The following is a 26,613-nucleotide window of genomic DNA, read 5'->3' on the forward strand; positions in this document are numbered from 1 at the left end:
GGGCTGCAGACCAGGTGACAGTGACGAGGTTTAGGCAGGGCTCTGAGTGGGAGGCAGTGGGAGGTTGGCCCAGAGGACCACAGGGGAGGAGAGGGAGGAAAAATGTAGAGGCCTTGGGGCAGGTTGGGAAGTTAGATATGATTTAGGGGCAAGAGTGGGAGGAAGCAAAGATGAGTCTGTGATCTGGGGAGACCCATTACCAGGTGCAGTGCTGTGATGTCCGTAGTAATAATAATAATAGTAATAATAGTGATACTACCTGAGGGACAACAACCTGCGATTTGTTGAAGGTATGCATTTGCTATAATAGGAACTTTAAAGAAGAACTTCTCTTACAAGAAAAATGCTTTTGCACCCTTATTTTTGCAATAAACTAATGGAGTTGAAGACAGTGATGTCAACAGAGTGGAAAAGCTTAATTTAAAGTTTGAACGCAGCATTGTTTTCTTCATAGCCCAGTTCACATTCCTTGGTGAATGTGGATCCATTTACAGAAGATTTTTTGTTGGCACCAGCAAGATGACTTGGGCTTATATAGAAAGAAGAGATTGTTTTCATACAAAATAGCCTTTGGTTGCTAAGTACATAGTTTGTGGTCTCTGGGTTCCAGTTACAAACTGCAGTGGTGGGTCCCCAAAGTTCTGGGTGACTGCTTACCATCTGGGCCCTTTTCAGGCTCTGAGGCCAAGACGTGAGTCACAGACCTTCGTGCGCACTCGCATCTGTGTGCCACTGCTCCGTGCCTGCCTCTCTCTCAGCTGGTTGAGTTGTAGGTTTGCATTTAAAAATAGAAACTGAAACTCCTACTTGGAGTTTACGGAAATCCAAACAGCAAAACAGGTGTCCCGGGACCCGCCAGGTGATTCTGCTGTTAAAATGTAACTTTTAAGTTCCCAGGCTGTTTCTGAAAGCGCCCCCCCCCCCCACCACCACGTTCTTGGAAAGACGCCCCTTGTGGGCCTTCGCCCGACCAGCCCTCTCTCCTTCCTTTCGCAGAACGTGTACGTGAACATCAACCGCATCATGTCGGTGGCCAACCGCCTGGTGGAGTCGGGCCACTACGCCTCCCAGCAGATCAAGCAGATCGCCAACCAGCTGGAGCAGGAGTGGAAGGCGTTCGCCGCGGCCCTGGACGAGCGCAGCACCTTGCTGGACATGTCCTCTGTCTTCCACCAGAAGGCTGAGAAGGTCAGTGCCTGCTCCGGTCCCAACCCCGACCCCTCCTCCTCCAGCCCCTCCCAGCCTGGGGCAGGTCCCCACCCGCTGTGCAACCTCAGAACTTACCCCACCTCTCTGTTCCTTACTTTCCTCATTCGCGAAGTGGACATGAAGGGATCTACCCAAGGGGCTGTTTGATGGTGTGAAGGAGGTAATCATATTGGGTGCCTGGCACGGTGCCTTCTGTACAGTAGGTGCCATAAATGCCCTCTACTCCCACTCCTCTTCTCCCTCATGGTCATCACCTGAGAATTCCAGTCAGGATACTTTGGTGTGAGTAACGGAGTGCCAGACTCTGGGGGTTGGCTCTTCTCACAGAACAGAAAGTTGCGAAGTATAGGGGGTTCCAGCCGCATGGAGCTGTCGGGGCTGGGGGGCTCCTGGCCTGGCTTGGCCTTTCCCTGTGGTTGGGTCACAGGTGGATGCTGCAGCCCTAGCGCCAAGGCCCTCAGCCTCTTCTCCTGTCACTTTCTCAGGGCAACATGATTTGCAGAAGGTCGCTCCAGCCCAGCAGGCTTCCCCCCGGTCCCCTTTGCCAGGAGTGGGGTGCACAGGAGGGAAAGTGGGAAAGGGCAGGGCTAGGATTTCCGCCTCCCCAGCAGTGAGCAGGCTCTGCCAGCAAGGGCTGGGCTGGAAAAATGGTTTTTGGGTCAGTGGTCTGCAAGGTCTCTCACAGTTGTTAGATTACTGTACGCATTTGGACCTCACATTGGCTTCATCTGCTGATGGTCTGGTCATGATACCTTATCTCAGAGGTAACACTCCCCACACTCCAGACAGGTTAACCTGCCCGAATGAACGCAGCAAAGGAAAGTGAACTGCTTGTGTCTCAGAAGCTAGTGGTGGAGGCCAGGCAGTAAAACACCTTGTCAAGATGTGGAGGAAGAAGGCTCAGGAACGTTTAGCCACTAGGAAGGCATGTGGGAAGGAGACACATGGTTACCTTAAGTTACAGGAAAAACACTGGTAGAGCTTCCTCAGGGATAATTTTTTTGGGAAAAAAAACTTACATTCATAGGGATTTGCACTGATGCTTCTAAAACAGAAATAGTATCCTTTTAATCTAGAAACAGTCTCCGCTGAGGCAGCGAGGGAGGGCAGGATCTTAGCAAGGCAGCTGGAATGTTGCATGAGATGCTAATCAGTAGTGATCTCAGCTCCAGAAACCTTTAAAGTATGAAGCAAGAGAGGAAACAGAGTGGGATAGAAAGAGGAAAAAATCTTAATAGCCTCATGTGAAAGCTGTGAGTGGGGATTTAAGTTTTAGTGGTAAGATTTTTCTGCTTACTAATCTAATGAATTTAACTAGTTTTATGATAAAGGAGAAACAAGAGCCCCCCCACAAAACCAGTTTGTTTTAAAGTAGCAGGAGCCCTCTTCAGCACAGAGCACTGTCAACACTTCTCTGTGGCTGCCTCTGGTCCCTGTCATTGTCCAGGTGATGTTGCTCCCTGGATATTACCATGGGTGGGAGATGAGCCATGCGGCCCTGGCTGCTCAGGTGCGGTTTGGAGTGGTAGCATAGTATGGGTACAGCAGCCCCCAGGGCTTGGAGGTGTGTCACTTGGCAGGGGGCCCCCAGAGAGGTAAGTTAAGATGATGTGAATACATTTGCAATAGGGGAAAAAAATAAAGAGGAGTTTCCGTTGCAGCTCAGCAGATTAAGAACCTCACTAGTATCCATGAGGATGTGGGCTTGATCCCTGGCCTTGCTCAGTAGGTTAAGGATCCGGCCTTGCTGCATGCAGGGCTGCAGCATAGGTCGCAGTTGCGGCTCGGGTCCAGTGTTGCTGTGTGTGTGGCTTGCCTGGCAACTGCAGCTCCAATTCATCCCCTAGCCTAGGAACTTCCTTATTCCACAGGTGCAGCCCTAAAAAGGAATAAAAAAAAAAAAAAGTTTGCAATAGCGCTAGCTGCTGAGGGGAGTGATGGACAGTCTGAAACAAAGTAACACGTAGGGAAAATCTCTCATAATGGCAGGATTCAGAATTACAAATGAACCCAGAAGATTAATTGCTGCTCTGAACTGCCTGAAAATAATGTAGAAATGTGAGTGCCATGGGGTGTTTTCCACTAATGTTTTATTATCAAAAATTTTAAACAGCAGCAAAGTTGGAAGAGCCTGGTGGGTTTTATTTGGATAAAATGAATGGTGGTAATTTATGGATTTGAAGGAAACTCAGTTGGATGAATCTGTGAACAGAATTTCCTGGGATCCTGAGTGAGCTCTAACGGCGCATGTGGTCCCCGTACACATCAGGGGCCAGAGACGCCAGTATAGCCTTAGAGGCAGAGTGGCCTTCTGGGGAAGGCTCACATCTCAGAGGGACTCTGACTGAGGCAGTCCGCCTGTGCCAGGCAGCTGAAGCATGCAGAGGGGACAGCTTCGGAAAGCACTCTCTTCCCTCAGGTTCAAGTGTGTATCTCCCCCTCCACTGAGTTTCAGATGCAGCAAAGAAGATCACACCTAGTAAGTAGTTGACTTGTCCAGCAGAGGAATCTCCAAATAGGTCAACTCCGTCCCCTCCTCCCCTTTTTGGTGTAATACTATTTTATTAACACTTAAAACTTCACTGACAATGCTGGCCATGCCTTATGCTCAGATTCTTGAAATAAAGACATGTGGACAGAGCTTTAAGGGTGCAGTGTGAAACACAGCATAAAATACTAACAAAACTTAAGGAGTGGTATAATAACTATACCTCTGTACACAGGTATAGGGACAAGCCCTCCAAGGGGAAGAAAAGCTCAGGACTGAACAGAGGTCCTTGGTTAGTGACAGAATCTCCCCTTGACTTCAGACATAGGACAGACGAAGGAGTCTGTCAGTTTACAAAAACCCCTGACTTCAGGACCGGTAGTAACAGGATTGGAAAGAGCCAGTTGAAGGTTGTGGGGGCCAGTCTGAAACGAGCTAGGTTAGCTGGAGGCCGCTGCAGCTCACGTCCAGGATCTGTAGCGGTCTAGAGACAGTGGTTAGTGCAGTCCTCTGAAATTGCTGGTCTCCAAACAAGTTTCAAAGATGCTTTTCCCAAACAGAGGGTCCTCTCTTTTTTAAAAATTTAAACAACTTAAGCTGTTTTCATAAACTCAGTAGGGAAAGACTGGACCTTGGACATCATAGCACAGGTTTCCATCATACCACCTCCTTGAACCTCATCCAGAGTTCTCTTGAAGAGTCTGGTTAGGGGGACGGAGTGTCAACTTTGTGCCCTGTGTCTAATGGCCTTACTAAAGGAAGCAGCCGGCCTGGAAGGATGGGAGCTCTGGCTTGGCAGGTGTGCGCGCCTGGCACCCAGCCTGCTCCTCTGTGTCTGAGGGTTTCTTGTGTTGTATTCCCTTGTCGTCTTATAAACTGGATGAGAACGACATTGCATAGACCATGCCTTCCAAAGATGTCTTGGCCATTCATGCTCCTGCACCCTCCTCCAGTGGGGGCGTGTGTGGGATCAGAACTTCATTTTGCAGATCTGGAGACATGACCACACTGTTAGTGATTTTACAGGCAGACGGTGTTTAGGGCTTCAGCCTCCAGCTTTTTTGATCATGTGTTATATCCCTTTGTATTAAGAAGCTTCCACAGTAAATTGCATTAGAATTACCTTTTTATAAATCAGAGAATTTAAAGTGACTTGATTTTTACTACACCTTAAAATCTCCAGTTTTTGCTATTTAAAAAATTATTAGGAGTTCCCATCATGGCTCAGCAGAGACGAATCCGACTAGGAACCATGAGGTTGTGGGTTTGATCCCTGGCCTCGATCCGTGGGTTAAGGATGTGGCATTACCGTGAGCTGTGGTGTAGGTTGCAGACGCGGCTTGGATCTGGCATTGCTGTGGCTCTGGCGTAGGCCAGCAGCAACAGCTCCGATTAGTCCCCTAACCTGGGAACCTCCATATGCCGTGGATGCGGCCCTCAAAAGACAAAAGACAAAAAAAATTGTTAGAGCTGCACTGTCCCGAATGGTAGCCAGTCACCACATGTGGTTATTGAAGTTACACAAAGTTAAATAAAATTTATTAATAAAACAATTTAAAAATAGAATTAAATTGAAGTTCCCGTTGTGACTCAGCAGGTTAAGAACCTGACATAGTATCCGCGAGGATGTGGGTTAGATCCCTGGCCTTGCTCAGTGGATTAAGGATTCGGCATTGCCACAGGCTACAGCATAGGTCACAGATTCAGCTCAGGTTCGGTGTTGCCATGGCTGTGGTATATAGACCGTAGCTGCAGCTCTGATTTGACTCCTAGCCCAGAAACTTCCATATGCCGCAAGGTACATCCCTAAAAAGAAAAAATTTTTTTTTTTAATTTGAGAAATAAAAAATATAATTAAATTAAATTTCACATCCTTCGTTACGGTGTCCACATTTCAGATGCTCAGCAACAGGGTGTGGAACTATCTTGGGTGACGTGGATAGATATTTCCATGACTGCAGGAAGTTCTGTGAATGCTAATTGAGGTGTACCTTCACCGTGAGCCATAAATATGATCACCTCATTTTATCCATGACTGTAAGGGCCCATATAATCTGATAATAGCCAAGAACAAAATAACAACCAGTATTTTTATGGCTCTTTAACGTTTACAGAGCTCTTCAACACAAAATCTCATTTCATCCTTATATCAGCCCAGTGAGGTAGATGGGGCTGGTGGTGGCATTGCCCTTATGTTCTGTTCCAGGAGCGATTTGCCCCGTCTGGGACTTTCATCCTTGTACATGACAGTCTTTTGTTTGTAATGTAATAGCACACTGTTTCACAAAGCACTTGCATTAATTTTCTTATAAAATTTCACTTTCCCTAAAAGATTTTAGAAGTAACATTTATTGTAACTATGTCATAGTTATCATCTGGATAATTTTATCATAAGCCTGTGTTGAAATTTATAGGAAAATAATATGGATACTGCTTTAATATTCCTTTTTGAGTTTCTAAGGCAAATAATACAATGTAATTGTGTTCCCATTTTAATGTCGCTTCACTTTATTGAAAGCATAGGTTATTGGTTTGCAATTATTGGTTTGCAGTAAAACAAAAACAAGATGCTTGTGTAATGGAAAGGAATATATATGTATGTATACACAATCTCGATTTTTTTTTTTTTTTTTTTTGGTCTTTTTGTCCTTTTAGGGCCGCACCTGCAGCATATGGATGTTCCCAGGCTAGGGGTCTAATCAGAGCTACAGCTGCTGACCTGTGCCAGAGCCATAGCAACACTAGATTGGAGCCGCATCTGCGACCTACACCACAGCTCATGGCAACACCAGATCCTTAACCCACTGATCGAGGCCAGGGATTGAACCTGCAAACTCATGGTTCCTAGTCGGATTTGTTTCCGCCGCGTCATGACGGGAACTCCTGTACACTCTTGATTTGAATTCGCAGAGAAGCGTTGAATTCCCTTGCACCCTCCTGCCTCTATCCCCAGGCGGGCCACGTGCTGTGTGTTCACATATCTAGGTCTACATTGGAACATTTAAAGCATCAGAGACTAAGCTGGTGCTCTGGTCAGAGCACAGCAGCCACTTTCTGTTGTCATCCTTCATGAAGTATCAGGCTATGTGCTGGACATGTTCCCCAAACCGTATTTGTTAAGATGGTGAGGTGTGTGTGTGTGTGTGTGTTGGGGGGGATGCCGTAGACTGGTCACAGTGGTTTTTGAACAGACATACCAGCATTCCCCCACCTTCCCATATTCACAGTGCACATATCATATCAAAAGGCTTTAGGAGGTTCTATTTTATAGGTACCTGTTGAACTTGGACGCCAAATTTGACCCCAGGATGCTTTTTCTTTGTGGAATGCTGGTTTAACACCCTCTTCCTTGGCCCTCTGAGTGGGGATTGCTGCTCTGGTGGCATGGGATTCAGGTCCTTTGGGTGCTGAGCCTTCAGAGAGCATTTAGGGCCTGGCGCATGCCCTTTGGAATCTAGAGCTTCCATCTCAAATAAAAGACAAAAATTGTGCCCATGCAAAGGTCCCTGTAAAACCGTGGCCAGGTTATTTCTGTTATTGGGATATTTTCACCTAGTGAATTTACATGTGCAGAATCCTTTTTCCACAAGCTTTCCGTGTTATAAGCCGTCTTGCCCTTTGTTTTTAGAACCTGGCTTCATTTTTGCAGGGAAACACAATCAATATCCCTCAGGATACTTTAAGTTGTAAGGCATACATAAAACTGCTTGAATGTTTCTCTTTACTGATTGCTTCAAAATTGGGGTTGAACATATTTTGGTAGTCATTTTGATAAAATAATATATTAGTCTGACACTTCTGCTTATTGTAAAGTATTATTTAACTAAAACTTGTATTCACCTTGTTACATCAGAAGCATTCTAACTTCTTCTTAAGAATATATTGCTCTGCTTTGTTTTGGGAATTTTGTTGTGGCCAGTGTGTAGGAGCAGTTAATTGCTGACCTGACCCGATGATTTATTAATGATGATGGTTAACCTCAGTCAATTTGGTATTTGAAAAAGGTTTACAGTAATTTAATAATAATCATTAAGTGCAATAATGTAAGAAGATAGAGTAAAACAGAGATCAAGAATACTTGTAATCATCAACTTGGCCTGATTGGCATTTATAGACCACTCCACCCCAGAAATACTTAGAAATATGCTTAAGTAGTCAGACATGTATCTCTGCAGAGGGGGAGAGGTTAAGGTCATTTTATTACTACGCCCATTGCCTCAGTGATGTTGGGAAGGCACCACAGGGAAGGGTGTTAGGACATCCCCCCCGTGCCTGCATCACATTCAGTCATGTTTAAAGCCATCACAATCCGCATGTTATCAGATGACATGTGATACCGTGTGAATTGGTATCAAGCCCTAAGATTTGCATACAGGTGTTTTTTCTGAGCCAATACGTTAATAATAGGGGATTTTTATAAGCAGTTATTACTTGAGGGACTTGTCTATTTTAAGTTCCTAAAAATGTCGTAAGTCCTTGGGATGTTATTCTCATAATTATTTTAGGGCAATTATAGCCCATTTCTTGTCTGGCAGAGTCAGGTACTCCGCTTTAAATAGTCACCCTCTGCCTTCCCTCATGAGTTGAAAGATGACAAGGAACTAGAGTAAAAGAGGTTAAATCCCGGGAAATGTGTTGCTGTCTGTTTAGCTTAATTGAATTAGCGTCTTTAATTGGCCCTTCTGCTGCTTGCCTCGGACACTTAACGGTGATGGTTGCTGCTGATAGGATCTCCCTAGGAAATTTGGCAGTGATTTCTTAGCTATTGATGAATCCTGGGATGTGGGGGTGGCAGTGGAGGAAATTAAGGAGAGATCAGCATCAGTGGTCTGGGACTGCACCTTGCAGGCCAGACTCTTCTGTTTACATGTGAAGCGGGAAGACCCCCCACCCCCACCCAGTGATTCTGTGGGCTCCCTCAGCCTCCCTTTCTCACGGTGGGCACAGCTGAGGCCCCCTTTGCTCGGTCTCTTGTAATTTCTGTGTGTTGTATGTGCTTTGGAAAAGGTAGAAAAATGGACCCTCTGCTCTTGGATGATAGGTAGATGACTTCAGGAAACTTCCACTGCCATTTCAGTGTGAGAGGAAGGCAGGGGGCTGGGGGCTAGACCACATCTCCAGGGGTGGCACCCTTGCTGTGAGGCTGGGCTGGGTGTCAGGTGTCGAGGCTTCCCTGCCTTCCCTGGCTTGCAGCACAGAGCTGTTGGAAACAAGGATTCAGGAGTAGAATGGGGGAATTCACCAGGATGCCCAGGACAGTTGATGCAGGGCACAGGTGCTCCTAGGAGGGACCTCAGCCACTGGAGGCTGTCATTTCAAATGCAGGTTCCTGGGCCCAGCCCCAGTTCTGCCAGAAGCAGAGCTGAGGGCAGAGTCCAGGACCCTGGTTTGAGAGTTCTCATTAATGCCATTTGGGATGGAGGCTGAGCCATGCTCTATTCTCAGATGCTTTCTCAATCACCCTTATTTCAAAGCCCTGTTGAAAAATAGCTACTTCTCAACATCAAGTGCTGTTCATAGACATAATCTTTTTTTTTTTTTTTTTTTTTTTTTTTTTTTTTCAATCTCCCAAGTACATGAGCAATGTGGACTCATGGTGCAAAGCCTGCGGCGAGGTGGACCTTCCCTCCGAGCTGCAGGACCTGGAGGACGCCATCCACCACCACCAGGGCATCTATGAGCACATCACCCTGGCTTACTCTGAGGTGAGTGGTCGCTACTTAATCCAGCACCTTAGACTGCCTGGCCACGCTACCTGGTTGTGAGTGGTCACCTGTATAGCAACATTATTTTTGTGTCATAGCTCCGAAAGCTGAACAACTCAGAGTTTCAGCTAGCTTAAAAACAATTACAGGTTTTGAGTTAAACTGCAATTTCATTGTAACTTGAACTCCAGTGGCGAATGAGGGCTGGTAAGTAAAACAGGACAAGGGCAGAGATTAGACTTTTCATGGCCCTGTGGCATTTATAGATTTTCTTGGAAGTGCTTAGATTGTCATCTGCTAAAATAGGTGAAATTTTAATCTTGTTGTTTACGTGTATTTAGAAAATACGTATTTAGTCTAGTCAAGTTCAGTGTAATCTTCCTGAAAAAAACTTTCTAGAAAAGAGGGAAACCAGATGCAGCCTCGTGTTCTGGATTACAAAGCACCTGCTATTTTTTCAAATGTTTAAAGCTCCTCACTGTTTTAGGAATCTGAGTGGAGTGTTTCTTTATTATCATAAGTTAATTACTCAGCATATCCCTGCTTTATGTTCTGCCTCCTTCTGTGCCAGGCTTTGTTGTAAGACTGTTATGTAATCGCTACAAAGCCCACAGCCTGGGGCAGGTACTGCTACTAACCCACCATGACGAATGAGGAAAGCCCAGCACAGGGGTGAGGTGACATGTGCCTGATCAAAGCTGTAGAGGTGGAGCAGAGACATGAACCTAGGCAGGCCCCCTCTGTGTTCTCAGCCACCACTGTGCTGAGAGTGACACTACGCATAGGTCCAGGCGTGTCACTTCTGTCCTTGTCATGGTCGTCTGGCCTTTATGATATGGGGTAATAAGTTCCTGGAGGCAAGGGTTCCTGGGTAGGAATTCTGTGCGTGCTTGCTTTCTGCATCTGTTGTGAGCATCCATAATACCATGTGCTGATGTGAAAGATTCTGTGAGACTTCAATAGGGAAATACCTCAAATCACCTGGCAGAGGGCTGGGCACAAAGTAGACACTTAGGAAATACAGTCAGCCCTCTGTATCTGTGGGCCTGCATTGTGGAGGCAGAGGACTGACTGATCTACACTGTTTTATGTAAGAAAGACACTTGAGCATCCACTGATTCTGACATCCATGGAGGGTCCTAGAACCGTAAGGGATGACCATATTTAGATCCAGATCTTCCTTGATTCAAATCTCATCCACACTTGCCAAAGCTGTCTGGCCGTTGGCTTTTCAGCCTGATACATCCTGCTTCACCAAACAGCTGGCACACTCACATCCTTGGGCCCAAGTCTCCTGGCCCTGTTGTGTCCACAGGTAAATTAAGTGGACATATGATATGCTGTCACTTTTGTTCCAGAATGTGGTCTGACCTCCTGCCCAGGAAAGTTGATGGTTACGTGTTTGTTTCTCTAGGCACATCTTTGCTTAACAAGATGGAATTTAAAAATAGTTAACTCCGTATTACGCCTTTTAATTTTGCATCCAGTGTTTGGTAGCTAATTTGGTTGTATAGTTTAATAGGAACTGTATAAGTGATAGCTTTTTAAATGTAAAGGTGAAAATTGAACAGATCTGTAATTTTTTTTTATAGTGATTCAAAAAGCACTTTGAGATCTTTCTCCTAGTATACCATCTCCATGCATCATCTAATTTGAACCTGTAACGTAGAAAGCAAATAAATGACCCTGTTATCTGTGGTGTAACTAGGACTTCACTCACCTACTTACTGATGATTTTATTAGCAGCTGCTTTTGAATTGCGGTGGTAGGTTCCAGATTGCTATGGGATTGAGTAGCTCACACACAAGGTGATTGGCAGGACTAGGCTGCAGTTCTCAGCTGCTGGCCTTATCCTTGACTTGACTGACCCTTCAGCCAAGTACAGAATTCTCTCTGTGTTTCCACTATCTGCTTTAAAAATGGGGCACCTTGATGTGGAAACATAGGTAACTTATGGTACAATTTCATTAGATTTTAAATTGGTGCTAATAATTTAAAATAATTTTGTGGCAGGTAAACAGCTCCCCAGGCTGAGGTCCTAAACCACAATTTTTAGCCGAAGAACCTGTTTGCAACTGAGCAGTACATTCAATGAGACAGTGATTGGAACTGGATAAATAGAGAAGGTTTTTGGTAGAAGAGAAGGAGGTTTTTTTCCCTTTTAAATTATTTAAATTTTGAACGTTTCAAGCTACAGAAAACTGTTAGAACAGAGAGCCCCCAGAGTTCTTTGACTGACTGCCCAGTTGTGAACATTTTACTGCGTTTGCTCTGAACTCTACCCCCATTTTCTCTCCAGCCATCATATCAGCACTGATACAGGGTGAGTAGCCTCCTCATGGACCACTCGTATTTCCCCCTGTGGCAGCTCTTGGCTCTTTCTCTTTCCTGGCCCGGCAGCATGCATGCAGGACATTAGTGGACACATCTCGTTGGCCTTGGCTGCCTTCACACTGGAACATTCTTTGTCTTTCTCTGCCCCATGTCTTTGACAGTCTTAGAGAATACAGGCTCTCCATTCTGTAGGCTGACTCTCAACCTCCAGGTCCATGAAGTTTTCCTTGTGGGCCGACTGCCGGCACCCCTACCACCACAACCCTCTCCCCACCCCACCCCCCACCCTAGTGTCACAGCAGGGGGTACAGGATGCTGACCCCTCCCACAACTGATGGTGTTAACCCTGAACACCTGATGTGGTGGGTGTCTGTAAGTGCCTCTAACGTGAAATCACCATTTAAAATTTTGTCTTTGATAAGCATGTTGTGGGGAGATTCCAGGATGTAATGGGATGTCTGTACCTCATCAGACGTCTCCCATGGCCTCAGCATCCACGGTGAGTCCTGCCCGCATCAGCTCCACTCTGATGCCATTGGATGGTGGGCGCTTATTTGCATCACTCCTTCCTTATTCGTTATGTGACCTTCTTCCTTGAGGAAGAACTTGATTCCTTTCTTCCTCATGTATTTATTTATTTGTTATTTCAGTGTGAATCTGTGAAATCTCATTATTTCAGTGGGTTATAACCTAGTGCTCTGTCTTGATGACTAGTTTATCCAGGTTTGGCCAGCAGGAGCCCCTTTCTGTTTTTTATTGATCTGTCCTTATCATTTTTGATCATTACTTTTCCCATAACAAGGTGTTCCCAGGCCTTTGTTCCTTTCCTGCCTCATCCCTGAGATTAGCCTTTGCACCAAGAGGTTCTGGTTCCTTGTGGTGTTGCGTGGTACTTAGAAACAAGGACCTGGGTGCTCAAGGGTGCTTATTTGCTTGTGGGATGTCAGTGTCTCCAGGGCATCTGAGCCAACAGGTGACAAGAAGCATGTGTATATAGATAACCACCTATGCACCCACCCTTCCACCCACCCGTCCATCCACCCACCCGTCCACGCATCCATCCATCCATCCATCCACTCACCCATCCACATCCATCTACAGCCATTGCTGTGTTGGTGTCTGTCTATGTTGTAAAACCTCACGTGTTCATTCTGGCACTTGCGTTTCTAATCCAATACCAGCCTCTCCCTTTCTGTGTTTATAAATCCCCTCTCAGACAAAGCGACCTGGTTGCCTTGATCCTCAGTATATTAACTTGTTTGTTCAGTTACTACACTTGCTCAGTTTTCTCAATCCCCTAGCCATTCTCTCTGGCCTCTCTGACCACCCCCAGTGCCGACTTCCTTCGAAAGCCTAGCCTGGGGCCGCCTGTTGGCACCTTCACTCCTCACTGCCTCAGAGTCTGACATCATTTTCTCTGTGTCAGGAGGGTTAGGGGAAGGGAGGTGGGAAAGGAAGGACCATTCTTTTTTTTTTTTTTCCTGTTCCTAAATGAGGGGTTTTCTAACTCGAGTGTGCTGGTTATACTCTATCCACAGAGACAGTGACTCTTCGTTTTTCATGGGTTTCCCTAGTGACCTAATGACCTGGGGACTCTCATGCAGATGTCTTACAGCCTGCACACAGGGGGATCTTCCCTACCTAGCCCTTGAGAGCTGCAGGCCTGCCCAGGAGGCACTCACCCGGCAGAGAGCTGCTGAGCCCCAGCCATGGATGCAGGTCACTTAGGAGGAGGAATATTTGCAGGCAGGGCCTGTGCTTGCTTTTCCTTTTCCTTTCATCTGCTTTTCCTTCCTTTCTCCTTACTTCTACCCTCTTTCCTTCCTTTCTTCCATAGTTTTTTTTTTTTTTTTTTTCCTTTATATGCTATGGTTTCTAGTTTCCAGGGAGAAAATTTTGCAGTGGAAACCTCCCCCCACCAAGACACAAACAACTGCTTTTCTGTGCTTTAATTAGACCGGTCCCATGTCTGTCCTTGTTTGTGTTATAGCAACAGGAGCACACCCGCACCTTGTAAAACATTGGCTTGCCATAGCTTGCTGGGTTTGGGGCTCGTCCTCTCTGTTGTAGTTGAAGACAGGAGGGTGAGGCAGCATTAACATCTGGGATAAGCTGGAGCTTGGAAACAGCAGGGCGAGTAGTTGTCTTCAACATTTTATTTTAAGCAAACTTGCCCACCACTTTCTCAGTAACATAAATGTATAGAAGTGATTTTTTTATGACAGGAGTATGGCTCTGCTGTGCTGTAAACCTAAACCCAAGCTATTTGAATTGTGACCTGAGTACTGTGTGTCCACTCGCCTGCCCAGGTCTTTGCCATGGCAGCTGTGGGCGGCTATTCTCAGAGCAGAGGCAGTGAAATGCCACGTCCACCGTGGCCGGCTCTGACTTGAGGATTTAGCGTCTGCATCAGTTTCTCTGTTTAACAGCTGTGCTGACTTACAGCACACTGCTACAGGGCCTTGTGGAAATGACTGATTTGCTGCCTGCCCAGCTGGTTGAGCTCCTTTTTTAAGGTGCCTTCCAAGTGGATGATGGCATGATGAGCATTATTAGCTTCATAGAGAAACAAACAGCAAAATGATTAATTTTGATAGTAAATGTACCCAAATTCTGTCTGTGGTGTGTGACAGCTCACCTACCTTGCCTTAGAGCAGCTTCTTCAAAGTGGTTATTTCAAAGCCTCATTAAGTACTGCAGCATCGCCAGAGATGGGCAGGTGCTGTAGCCAACATTGGCTCAGCATCAGAGCCGGCAGACCATACAGCGAACTCCAGGCCCTGCCAGGGCTTGACACACAGGAGCAACAATGAAAGTCAGGCCCACCTGGCACCCACAGCACATGTGTGTTCTCTGCATACAGCTGACTTAACCAGCTGGGCTATCCCAGCAGTTTCCTGTTTGGGTCCTATTTTGGCTTTTCTCTTTCTGAAGATCCCAGGTAGAAGTGTCAGAGAGCCAGAAATGGTTGGATTGACCTGGCTTTGAGTAAGAAATCACATAGCTTAAAGAAATGGAAGCAGCCTCTACAGCTCCCTCCTAAGAGCATTGCCAGAAGGAGGACCATCTCTGGAGGGGGGCCCCGACCTCTGAAGGCAAGGATGTTGGGTGGCATCCTAGGGGCAGGGGGCAGGGAATGTACTGCTGCCAGCACACAGCCTCGGTCATTGGCCTGTGATATTGGCAGTGGCTTCTTCTTTGTGGAGCTGCCTTAAGATGGGCTTGCGGTCCCGACTCAAAGACACAGCTGTCACCTCTTTGGCTGAGGGGTGTCGACCTCAGGGTAATCTGGGTGCTCATGCTGACCCCTTCTCAACTCTTCCCTGCTTTCGTAGGACCTTGACTTGAGAGTTACTTCATGAGTGTTGGAGAGGGAGGTGGGGCTGTGAGGCCTTCCCAGGCTTAGCCCAGATGCCTGTGCCCTGTAGGCCACAGTGAGCCAGGTTCCAGGAAGAAGTCAAAGCAGACAGTGCTGGTTTGAGACGATGCAAATAGTGCAGTTCCATTTGTAGAACTTTTGAAGAAGGACCAGACCACAATTTGTTAATGACATGCTGAGTGGATGCACTTCTAAATGTGCCTTTATATAGTTTGTGTGTTTTGCCTAGTTGCCTGTATCTTGAAAATGCTGTCCTCTGGCTATTAGACCTACAGCACCATGTTTGGACCTGAAAGACCTGTCACAGGACATACCTGGTCCTTGCGTGGTGGTTTTTGAAACCTTGAGCAGTAGTCTCCAGCTAGTAGTCTCTTTCTGTAGATCAGAGCAGCATTCTGTATGCAAGAGAATATTCCTATTAGAGATTCTGAGCTTTGATCGGATTTAGTGGGAAATGTAGAGAGCCAAGTTCCAGAAATAAGAATAGGCAAGCATTTGTGAGGTTTGGCAGAATTTTTTTTTAGGGTGGCACACAGGAACTTAAGGTACAGGTCTTATGTGCAGTTTGATGAAAAGTAAATATTCATGAACCAGACCAGTGTTTTACCTTTTAAATAGTTAAATTTCCTCTTAAATATTAGGAATTAGATATTATTAAATATTAGGAATCATTATTTACAGTAAAATTTTAAACCTCAACTCCTTTTTAAAGCTTTATTTAGCACTTGTATCTTTCTTTACTCATTTAGGTATCAGAGCTTATTAGTTCATATATATATAGAATGTTACTCTTTGTAATATGTTGCAGTGTATTCTGAGGAAAACAGTGTGCCGAATGTGGAAAAAATGAGCCAGTTTGATCTGTTCAAAAATTATAGCAGATAAATCCTCCTTTTTTATGTTTTTTCCTTTTTTTAAATTTTTTAATTTTTATTTCCCCAATACAATTTTTTTTTTCTACTGTGGAGCATGGTGACACAGTTACACATACATGTATACATTCTTTTTTCTCCCATTATCATGCTCCATCTTAAGTAACTAGACATAGTTCACAGTGGTACACAGCAGGATGTCATTGCTAATCCATTCCAAAAGCAATAGTTTGCATCTATTAACCCCAAGCTCCCAATTCATCCCACTCCCTCCCCCTCTCCCTTGGCAATCTCCAGTCTATTCTTCAAGTCCATGATTTTCTTTTTTGTGGAAAGGTTCATTTGTGCCATATATTAGATTCCAGATATCAGTGATATCATATGGTATTTGTCTTTCTCTTTCTGACTTACTTCACTCAGTATGAGAGTCTCTAGTTCCACCCATTTTGCTGCAGATGGCATTATTTTGTTCTTTTTTATGGCTGAGTAGTATTCCATTGTGTATATATACCACATCTTCCTAATCCAGTTGTCTGTTGATGGACATTTGGGTTGTTTCCATGTCTTGGCTATTGTGAATAGTGCTACAATGAACATGCATGTGTCTTTTTTAAGGAAAGTTTTGCCTAGATATATGCCCAAGAGTAGGGTTGCTGGGTCATATGGTAGTTCTATGTATAGATTTCTAAGGTACCCCCATACTGTTCTCCATAGTGGTTGTACCAGCTTACATTCCCACCAACAGTGCGGGAGGGTTCCCTTTTCTGCACACCCCCTCCAGCAGCTGTTATTTATGGACTTCTTAATGAGGCCATTCTGACTGGTGTGAGGTGGCATCTCATGGTAGTTTTGATTTGCATTTCTCTAATAATCAGGGATGTTGAGCATTTTTTCATGTGCTTGTTGGCTATCTGTATATCTTCCTTGGAAAAATGTCTATTTAGGTCTTTTGCCCATTTTTCAATTGGGTCGTTGGCTTTTTTGCTGTTGAGTTGTATAAGTTGCTTATATATTTTAGAGATTAAACCCTTGTCAGTTGCATCATTTGAAACTCTTTTCTCCCATTCTGTGAGTTGTCTTTTTGTTTTCTTTTGGGTTTCCTTTGCTGTGCAAAAGCTTGTCAGCTTGATTAGGTCCCACTGGTTTATTTTTGCTTTTATTTCTGTTGCTTTGGGAGACTGACCTGAGAAAACATTTGTAAGATGGATGTCAGAGAATGTTTTGCCTATATTCTCTTCCAGGAGTTTGATGGTGTCTTGTCTTATATTTAAATCTTTCAGCTATTTTGAGTTTATTTTGGTGCCTGGTGTGAGGGTGTGTTCTAGTTTCACTGATTTGCATGCATTTGTCCAGGTTTGCCAGCAGTACTTGCTGAAAAGACTGTCTTTTTCCCATTTTATGTTCTTGCCTCCTTTGTCAAAGATTAACTGACCATAGGTGTCTGGGTTTATTTCTGGGTTCTTTATTCTGCTCCATTGGTCTGTCTGTCTCTTTTGGTACCAGTACCACACTGTCTTGATGAATGTGGCCTGAAGTCTGGGAGGGTGATGCCTCCTGCTTGGTTTTTGTTTCTCAGGATTGTTTTGGCAATTCTGGGTCTCTTGTGGTTCCATATAAATTTTTGGATTGTTTGTTCTAGTTCTATGAAAAATGTTGTGGGTAATTTGATAGGGATTGCATTGAATCTGTAGATTGCTTTGGGTAGTATGGCCATTTTTACAGTATTAATTTTTCCAACTCAGGAGCATGGAATATCTTTCTCTTTCTTTGTATCTTCTTTAATTTCCTTGACTAATGTTTTATAGTTCTTGGCATATAAGTCTTTTACCTCATTGGTCAGGTATATTCTCAGGTATTTGATTTTTTTGGGTGCAATTTTAAAAGGTATTGTATTTTTTGTTATTTCATTTCTAATATTTCATTGTTAGGATACAGAAATGTGACCAATTTCTGAATATTAATCTTGTATCCTGCTACTTTGCTGAATTTGTTGATCAGTTCAAGTAGTTTTTGGCTTGAGTCCTTAGGGTTTTCTATATATAGTATCATGTCATCTGTATACAGTGACTGTTTCACCTCTTCTCTTCCTATTTGGATACCTTTTATTTCTTTTGTTTGTCTGATTGCTGTGGCTAGGACTTCCAGTACTATGTTGAAAAGCAGTGGTGAGAGTGGGCATTCTTGTCTTACTCCAGATTCTAGTGGGAAGGCTTTCAGCTTTTCTCCATTGAGTATTATATTTGCTGAGGGTTTGTCGTAAATGGCTTTTATTATGTTAAGGTATGTTCTCTCTCTCTCTCTCTATATATATATATGTGTGTGTGTGTGTGTGTGTGTGTGTGTGTGTGTGTGTGTGTATGTGTATATATATATGTGTGTATGTATATATATATATATGTATATATATATACCCACTCTGGTAAGATTTTTGGTCATGAATGGATGTTGGACTTTTCTGCATCTATTGAGATGATCATATGATTTTTGACTTTTCTTTTGTAAATGTGGTGTATGTTGCGTATGTTGAACCATCCTTGTGCACCTGGAATGAATCCCACCTGGTTGTGGTATATGATCTTTTTTATATGTTGTTGGATTCAATTGGCTAAAATTTTGTTGGGAATTTTTGTGTCTATATTCATCAAAGATATTGACCGATAGTTTTCTTTTTTGTTGGTATCTTTGTCTGGTTTTGGAACTGGGGTGATGGTGGCATCATAGAATGTCGTTGGGAGTGTTCTGTCTTCTTCAACCTTTCAAAAAAGTTTAGGGAGGATAGGTATAAGTTCTTCGTTTTTTTCTTTTTTGGCCACCCCTGCATCACACCTAGGCCAGGGATCAAACTCAAGCGATAGTGACCTAAGCTGCTGCAGTGACAACACCAGATCCTTAACCTGCTGAGCCATGAGAGGACTCTAAGTCCTTTTTGATGATAGAGGTTGATTTTCTTTTTTTCTAGCTATTGTCTCTTTGTGGGACAGGGTTTGATTGCCTGAAAGCTAAAAACACATTCTTAGACAAAACATGTAACTTAAGTAGATTAGTTCACCTGGTTAACTATAGTTTAAATTCACCTTACCTATAGTTAAAAAATCCAGAACTGTATGTGTGTGTGTATGTGTGTGTGTGTGTGTGTGTATTTACAGTATGTGATACAATTTTGGATTTGGGCTGCTATTTTCAGTCTTTTCTTTCATTAATTTTCTCCTGGTTTATTCTGTACCATTTAAAAATCCTTATTTCTGTATAGTAGGACAGTCCTCTTCATAAAATTCTAGAATTTTTTTCCCCACATTAGTACTACCATACTTAGAAGTCAAAGGCATTTGCTAAATGTTATTAAAATATATATGGCATCCTTCATAAGCTTAAATAATATCTTTTAAAATGACAAATCTGTGAAAGCTACACAGAAATAAAATAGAATTACTTCTGAAAGTTTAATTGGAGAATTGCTACACATGGACCTGCATTTTGGTGTTCCATGGGGTCTAGTTTTGGTGCAACAGATGTTCTCTTGCCTGGGATTTTTCTAGGCACTTCTCCTGTCACGCACTGTACCACCAAATGACAGTACCAGCAGCAGCATCAACAGAGGTGGTTTGTTTAATCCCTGCTTAGGAGTTCCCAGAAGGCAGAGCTTTGCTCATTGTGTTCCCTTGGAGTAAGGTGATTGTGTGTCCATGTTCTCAGGCATTGCTCACCGCCCCTCCACCACGAGCAGGCATATGGTTCTAAACCCAGTAATGACATCTTCTCTCGAGCTCTGTCACACAGTGGCATAGACATCCAAGAAGGATTAGATGTGATATTCTTGCTCAGCTTATTTACTCAGTCTCGGTAGTAGAATAGTAATGGTGTCACATGGATGCCTTTGGAAAGTTGATAGGAGAGGGAACTCGTTTGTCATTTTGTATTGTGGTTTAAGATCCAAAGCAGTGGCTTAAGAGAGAGGTTTGCTTTCTGCCGTTGTAGTAGTTCCAGGCCTTACATTCCAGGGCTCTATTAGTAAGAGGATCTCTGGATCCTTTTGTCTTTTTGTTTTACCTTTTTTTAGCAGGTGGGTTGACAGCCTTAAGGTTGCCTCAAGGTCATCAGTAGCTGCTGAAGCTCCAGCCATCTTCAAGTTCTTGGCAGCAGGGAAGAGAAGGAGACAAGGGGGACTGAACATACTCAGCCTCCTAAACAACTTTCCTGGAAGCCTCATTCAACACTTTTTACTTCTGTATGTTGGCTTCTCCTTTTAAATGAGGCTGGAAATGCAGTTTGATGGCTGCAGTGTTTCCATCCTGACTGTAGGGGTTTGGCTGTCAAAGAGGTGGAGTGAGTGGACTTCCGGGAGGCAGCTATCAGTTTCTGCCACACCTTCTGAGCTACAGTCTTGTGACACACATTCTCCGAGTCATATGCTCTGCTGTACACTCCCTGACTTGTGCATATTATAAGAGGTAAAACTTAGGGGAAATATTTATAAGGAATTCTTCCTAGACTCAGTACAAATGTGACCTGTGTAACTTGGAGTATTGGTTCTCAGCCCTCAGAAATACTGTACCCCATTGTTTAACTGAAATTTTATGGCGTCTGCTGAAATAAAATGTATGAGTAATAATCTGTTTTCACAAAAATTTATATATGTACACGTATAAATTACACACATGTACAGTGAAAGTTAGAGCTGAAAGAAAGGTGATTTCTGATAAAATGTGTTTCAGTCTATAAATTCCTAGGAACATGTATAAGAAAAGAGAAAAATCAGATATTCAGATGCTGGCTGTTTATATAAAACCATCGTGTTATGGTGACTTAAATGCTGAGAATGGTATTATTGTGCTGATATTTTGAAATAGTGAGTAACTCCTGTAAAAATTCCAGAAGAAAACCAAGCACCATCTTCCTATGATTAACATGATAATTGTATTCTTGGAAAAATCAGTTTATGATAGAAGCAGGCAAAAAAAAAAAAAAAGAAAAGGAAAAAAAAGTCATGTTTGTATGTTAAATAGAGCCTAGCTCAGATTATACAAAACACAGGGCACTTCTTCATTTCGAGATGGTATCTTGCCCCTCTGAATCTGTCACAATAAATCCTTTCCTCTCAAGTCAGTCATTGCGCACCACCCCCCCAATCTTTGTATCAGAAGTGCCCATGAACGATTCAGTGACTCCTGAGGCTTCCTCCCTGCTTTTGCAGACTGGCACTTCCACTGTTTTTGCCTATACACGTGCCTGACACTGCTCAGTGGCTCAGTTGGTTTTTTTTTCCTGTTCGCTTTGGTTATATCACCTTGGCTTGTTTCCGCTTCAGTTTTTTGCTAACTTGATGTCGTAGTTCAATTTTAATTACGGAAGCTGGTAGGCAGGCTTCACGAGGAGTAGCCAGCACTTCCAACAGAGGTCTCAGAATCGGGTGTTAGAAAACAAACACGTTCTATTCCAGCAGGTCTTTAAGTTGTAAGAGGATTAAAGGAGGAGATTAGAAAATGCCACAAGCTTCTCGCTCACCATCAGTTTTGGTTGCTAAAGGGCTTCCCTTGGCCTGTTTCACTCCCCTGCTCCCCCTTCTCCTCTGTCCTAAGGGCTGGCCTCCGACCCCTGTTTGTGTCTGTTAACAAGGCTCCTGGGTGCTCCTCCTTCCTGTAGCCCAGGGAGACTCAGATTCAGAAGTGTCTGAGCAGAAGGACCATGGTGATGAGGAATCTCACACACAGCCCTTCACACTATGCGAATCGTCCTCTTCTTTGTCCAGTCTGAGCATGTTGTTTCTGCTGTATCTGGCATAATCATTCATATGTTTAAATGTAAAAAGAATTTTTTGTCTTTTCATATTCCACCTTTGACCTTTTCTTATATTTTTGCTTAATCTGAATGCTTTCATTCAATTGTACTTTGATCGTTAACTGCTGTGATATAGCACTGAAGTCTCTTTTAAAAAATGATGGCATTTAATTAAAACTACTTTTTTAAAGTTAATGAACCAGATAAAATGGCACTTTTTAATTTCCCCTTTGACTCTTTGAAGTAAAATTGCTGTCTAGCTATGAAAGTAAGTTAAAGTACCTGTTCTTTGCCTGGTGCTAGATTATTAATTTTTTTAAAGTGAAATTTCAAGATTCAGCATTAGAAGTTTGCTCTGTTTGCTGTATTGTCTCTAACATATCTCAAAAGAAGTATTACTTCTAAATTTTAGTTTGCAGTTATCCAGGCAATGTAGTTTTATATCAGCTGATATGTCACTTGAGAAAGAATATTCCATATATTAAGATTAGCATCTACTACAGTGTTTTATGATAATGAATGTTCTTTAAAATATTAACTCAGTGTTTTACCATATTTGGTTTTGTGATTTCATTGAAAAAACCAAGGCTTTGTTTTAAACGTCATTTTGTTCTTTATAGAAATACGCCTTTGAGTAAGGCCACAGCTTATGTTTGTGTGTGAGTGTGTGTACACATGAGTGCATATATGTATGTGCAGATGTGCACACATGCATCAGAGGGCAAACTCTGCATTGTGGCCCGGGCAAAGCCGCAGGTCTGGAAGAGCCGCTCGTTTCTAATCGCTTTCTGTCTGCGGCAGGTGAGCCAGGACGGGAAGTCGCTCCTTGACAAGCTCCAGCGGCCCTTGACTCCTGGCAGCTCCGACTCCCTCACGGCCTCTGCCAACTACTCCAAGGCCGTGCACCATGTCCTGGACGTCATCCATGAGGTGCTGCACCACCAACGGCAGCTTGAAAACATCTGGCAGCACCGCAAGGTCCGGCTGCACCAGAGGCTGCAGCTGCGAGTTTTCCAGCAGGATGTTCAGCAGGTCAGCTTCAGGGAGCGCCTGCCTCACAGGGGTGGGGCTGGGGGGTGCAGGTGGCAGAGACGTAGGGGGCGGGCACAGCCATGCTGGCAGGTGGGGGAGAAACACACACCCATACGCACACCCACTGGTACACTCAGATGCAGCTCCTTTCCTACTGTTAGTGAAAACCCCGCTTTGAGAGTTGGCCTGATCAGGTTGTTCTCCACCAGGAGCTCACATGCCTGGGACACACGAGGCGGTGTGGGGCCTAAACCAGAGCCTCTCAGTTTTGTTCTCGAAGCTGGTCATCCCCAGTTCTATCTATTTGTGAGAATGCCTACACTGGGGGTGCTGTTAAAGATTTATCTGCCATCCAGTTATTTAATAATAAGCTCATCACGCTTCTTTTCCCACTGGGTAGGTAGTGTAGGCTGAAAGGCTTAGGGGGCTTAATATATAGTTGTCTAATTAGTGAGATGTGGGCTTTGATGAGCATTCATTTCTAGGCATCGACTTTGTTGTTGTTACAAAAGTAAGAGTAAGCCCAGTTCCCATACTGTTTATTTCCTTAATATGAAACCCACCAGGGATTTGAGGATTGAAGCTGTGGGGCTTATAATATAGAGCTTTAGTAATAAATAATATAATAGTTGTGTCTTTGCCCTAAAACAGACAGGAAAGCAAGGGTCTGGGTGAGGGGTCACTAGGGGTTGAGGGGTTCTGGGTGCAAGGAAGCCAGTGGCATCAGGGGAGTGGGCAGGAAGCCACGGCGGGCCGTGGGTCGAGCACAGCACCCATGCCCCTCCCTGAGGGTCCTGTGTGTTCAGACACGTAGGAGCTCAGCTTCACTCTCCCCAAGTGCCACCTGAAGGCGAGGGGGTTTCTGGAGGGTGGGCCGAAACCCCAAAGCTGTGCTGTGTCTTGATGACACGCAGCCTGTCCACATGGGCTGGCCACCAGCCTTCATGTAATGCCCATCTGGTGAGTTCTGCCTCCTTTTAACTGCTGTCAGATTTTTAATTCTCACGTCGTAGGCTTTGGTTCTGCTGACAGTTTGTGAGTTCTCTGAAGGCTGTAGGTACAGAGTGCCCTGGAAGCAATCACGGTGGTGCCACGTGTGCTTCCTCACAGGGTCGTTTTAGCCCAAGAAGCTAATTGCCAGGGAAAGAGTGTAGAGCGTGGAGTCAGGGTCTCGGAGTTACTGTGAGAACTGAAATTGTGAGATCGAAAGCACCAATGTTAGTTTTTCTTAATTGTCCCCAAATTGTCACAGACTATGAAATGTTAATGGTTTGAATGTAATTATTGAAGGATTTTCCCATCTACCTTTGTATCCCTTGGCGCAACTGTTCGTTGTGTGTCCACAGGCTGGCACACTTTCTGGACTTGTGTCTGGAACAGCAGCTGTGTAGGGCACTCCCCACCGCCCTTGGGGTGCCCAGTTGCGTAAGAATAAGCCAGTGGCTCCCTTCAGGGGAGGAAGCCTTGGGGAGTAGGCTGATGAGTCTAACCATCTAGTGTGGTGCCAAGTACTTACTGTGCCTGAATTTGAAAGCAGCAAACATTAATTTTTATGTGTAGAAAGGTAATTACAATAATTATGAGACCAGTTCTTTAAGCTGGCATTTTTCCTCAAGAATAAGAACAGGGTTGAATATCAGCAGGAGGGAATGTTTTGCAGTCTGTGGCCCTATTAACGTTCTGTAGAAATAATTGCTCTTTAAGGGAAACATTTCGGTGGAGTAAATGACGAGGAATGGTTTGGACTTATGCAAACAGGGAATTGCTCTGGTGGCCTGACTGGTGAAGAAAGGAGCAGAGTTGATAAGATTAAGCACAGTAAACACTTTATTTACCTCGGGGGAGCCCATAGGATGTCAGAACAGAAAAATGTATTTCTGAAATGCAAGAAATTAATCACAATCATGGAGAAACGTTGCCACCTTGAGCACAGAGCAGGGAAGGTAGGCTGAGGATAAGTGAAAAGAAAATAGTCTCGCCAGCAGAAGATAACATTCGTAAAGACAAAAACAGTCAAAACCCACGGACACACAATAAGCCAATTAGAGATACCGCAAGTGGTTTTCGGCTGTTTTGGGTCATGAAAGGGCATCTGTAACTCCTGAGGAAAAAGAAAAGCAGCTTAGCCTAGAAGAGGTGAGGGTGAGGACGCCTTTGTGAAGAAGGCCCTCCAAGAGGAGACCCTTAACAGCCTCAGCCGTGAGAAAGGGGATGGTGCCAGTGGTGCCAGTAGTAGAAACCCGCATAATTTTGGTTTAGCGAGTTAGCTTTTTTTATAACAGGCAAAGGCAGCGTCAGGTTTCTGTATGGACACTGTTTTGGATGGGAGTCAGGTGCTGTGGGGGAGCGGGGTGAAGCTTTTGTCTCAAAGCTAGTGTCATGGGTCCAAATCAAAGGATGGGGGGGGCAGGGTGGGAAGACTTGCTGAAGACGTGCCCCCCACACATGCTCGCTACTGAACAATACTGACCTTTGTCATCATTAGCCTAGAAATAAGATTAATATCATTTGCCAAATATTCTTGATGACCAAATAATACACATAATGCCTGTTGCCTTTTGTTTGCTGTCAGAGCAACCCCCCACTGGAGGTTTGGTCTAATGAATGAATGAATGCTTATATTTCTGCCAAGCGTGTTTTTCAGTTTAAGTGTTGCTTTCATTGACTGGGACCACAATTTATTTTTGCTGCTCTGGTTCAGATGGGATGAGAGTTTTGGAAGAAGGACACCATCAGACTCACTGGTGCCGCCTGCCTGCTCTGGGACTGGCGGGACTTAGTTGTGCCAACATGTCAGGCAAGGTGAATGAAGCAGCTGACTCCCCAGAAAGAAGCCCCTCAGACAGGGCGACCTTCTCCTAAAAAAGACTCCTGCTCTGCTCCCCCTCGCCGCCTCCCCCTGCAGCCCTTCATGTGTGTAAGGGCCCAGCATATCTAGACTCTAGATGCTTTTCGTCCACCCTTCATTCTTTTCAAAATATCTTAATTGAATGTGTGATATTCTGAGAGGTATAGAGATAAACACGTTGACTAGTTCAGCATTCCTTTTCTCAAGGAATTGTAGTTTAGTGAGGGTAGATGGTTTAATAGTCTCATAAATTAGCCCATACCGTGCGCAGATCTAGCGTTCATGTTTTTGGTTGTTGTAGGGTGTGGGTGTGATTTTGCCACAGCATGAATGTGAGTCATGCCTGTTAAGGTGCCTCCCAGGTGAGGGAGTAAATAAAACTAGCCTTCCTGCTCAATGTTGTCTGCCTACCTTGTACATGCAATTCAAGGAGACATGTCTGTGTTGTAATAATCTGTGCAGATGTGGGGGTTACAGGGGGCCTTGTCTGTATCCTCAAACATCAGGGGTGCAGTGTATAAAGAAGGTGAAGACTTTCCTGGAGCAGAGGTCTGAGTGACAGTTGGCAGGGCAGCAGGAAAGCCTTCTTGGGAGACACAGGGTGAGAGCTGGTCTTTGCCAGGTGGGTGCAAAGTCAGGACGTTGAGGATTGGGCAGTTCCTGCTGCAGGAATGAGAAAGGGCGGGGCCTGGCCAAAGAGCAGCAGGTGGACTATGTAGGTGGATGAGACAAGTGAAGGCTGAGCTGGGGCAGGTCTGGAAATGTGACCTCTACGAGGCTTGGAAGTGTGTAAGCTTTGGGACACTGGTGAGGCGACCTAGGGACCCTGACTGAGTGCCTTGGATTGGCACCAGGACCTGGGGGGACTCGTGCATGGCTGTGAGGGTTAAGTGAGGGAACCCCTGTGTGGCAGGAGCCCATAAGTTTCCTTCCTCCCTTAGAGCTCACAGTTGGTCTGGGGAGGGCTTGGC

At 44.5% G+C, this 26,613-nt stretch overlaps 1 protein-coding gene across 5 annotated transcripts in view; it reads left to right on the plus strand.

Moving 5' to 3' along the window:
- TRIO (trio Rho guanine nucleotide exchange factor) overlaps window positions 1–26,613 on the plus strand; it is a 357,836-nt gene that overhangs the window by 153,510 nt on the left and 177,713 nt on the right. For all 5 annotated transcript variants that reach the window (XM_085001718.1, XM_021077143.2, XM_085001720.1 and 2 more), the window contains exons 7-9: window positions 997–1,188; window positions 9,271–9,402; window positions 22,564–22,794. In XM_085001718.1, coding sequence (XP_084857844.1) covers window positions 997–1,188; window positions 9,271–9,402; window positions 22,564–22,794 — 555 coding nt within the window. The remainder of the gene's footprint in view (window positions 1–996; window positions 1,189–9,270; window positions 9,403–22,563; window positions 22,795–26,613) is intronic.

The sequence above is a fragment of the Sus scrofa genome, chromosome 16, assembly GCF_054392235.1.
Source record: "Sus scrofa isolate SSC_HxYL_T2T_F1_AM1 chromosome 16, Sscrofa_HxYL_maternal_Yorkshire_Landrace_v2.0, whole genome shotgun sequence".
Taxonomy (NCBI): Eukaryota; Metazoa; Chordata; class Mammalia; order Artiodactyla; family Suidae; genus Sus; species Sus scrofa.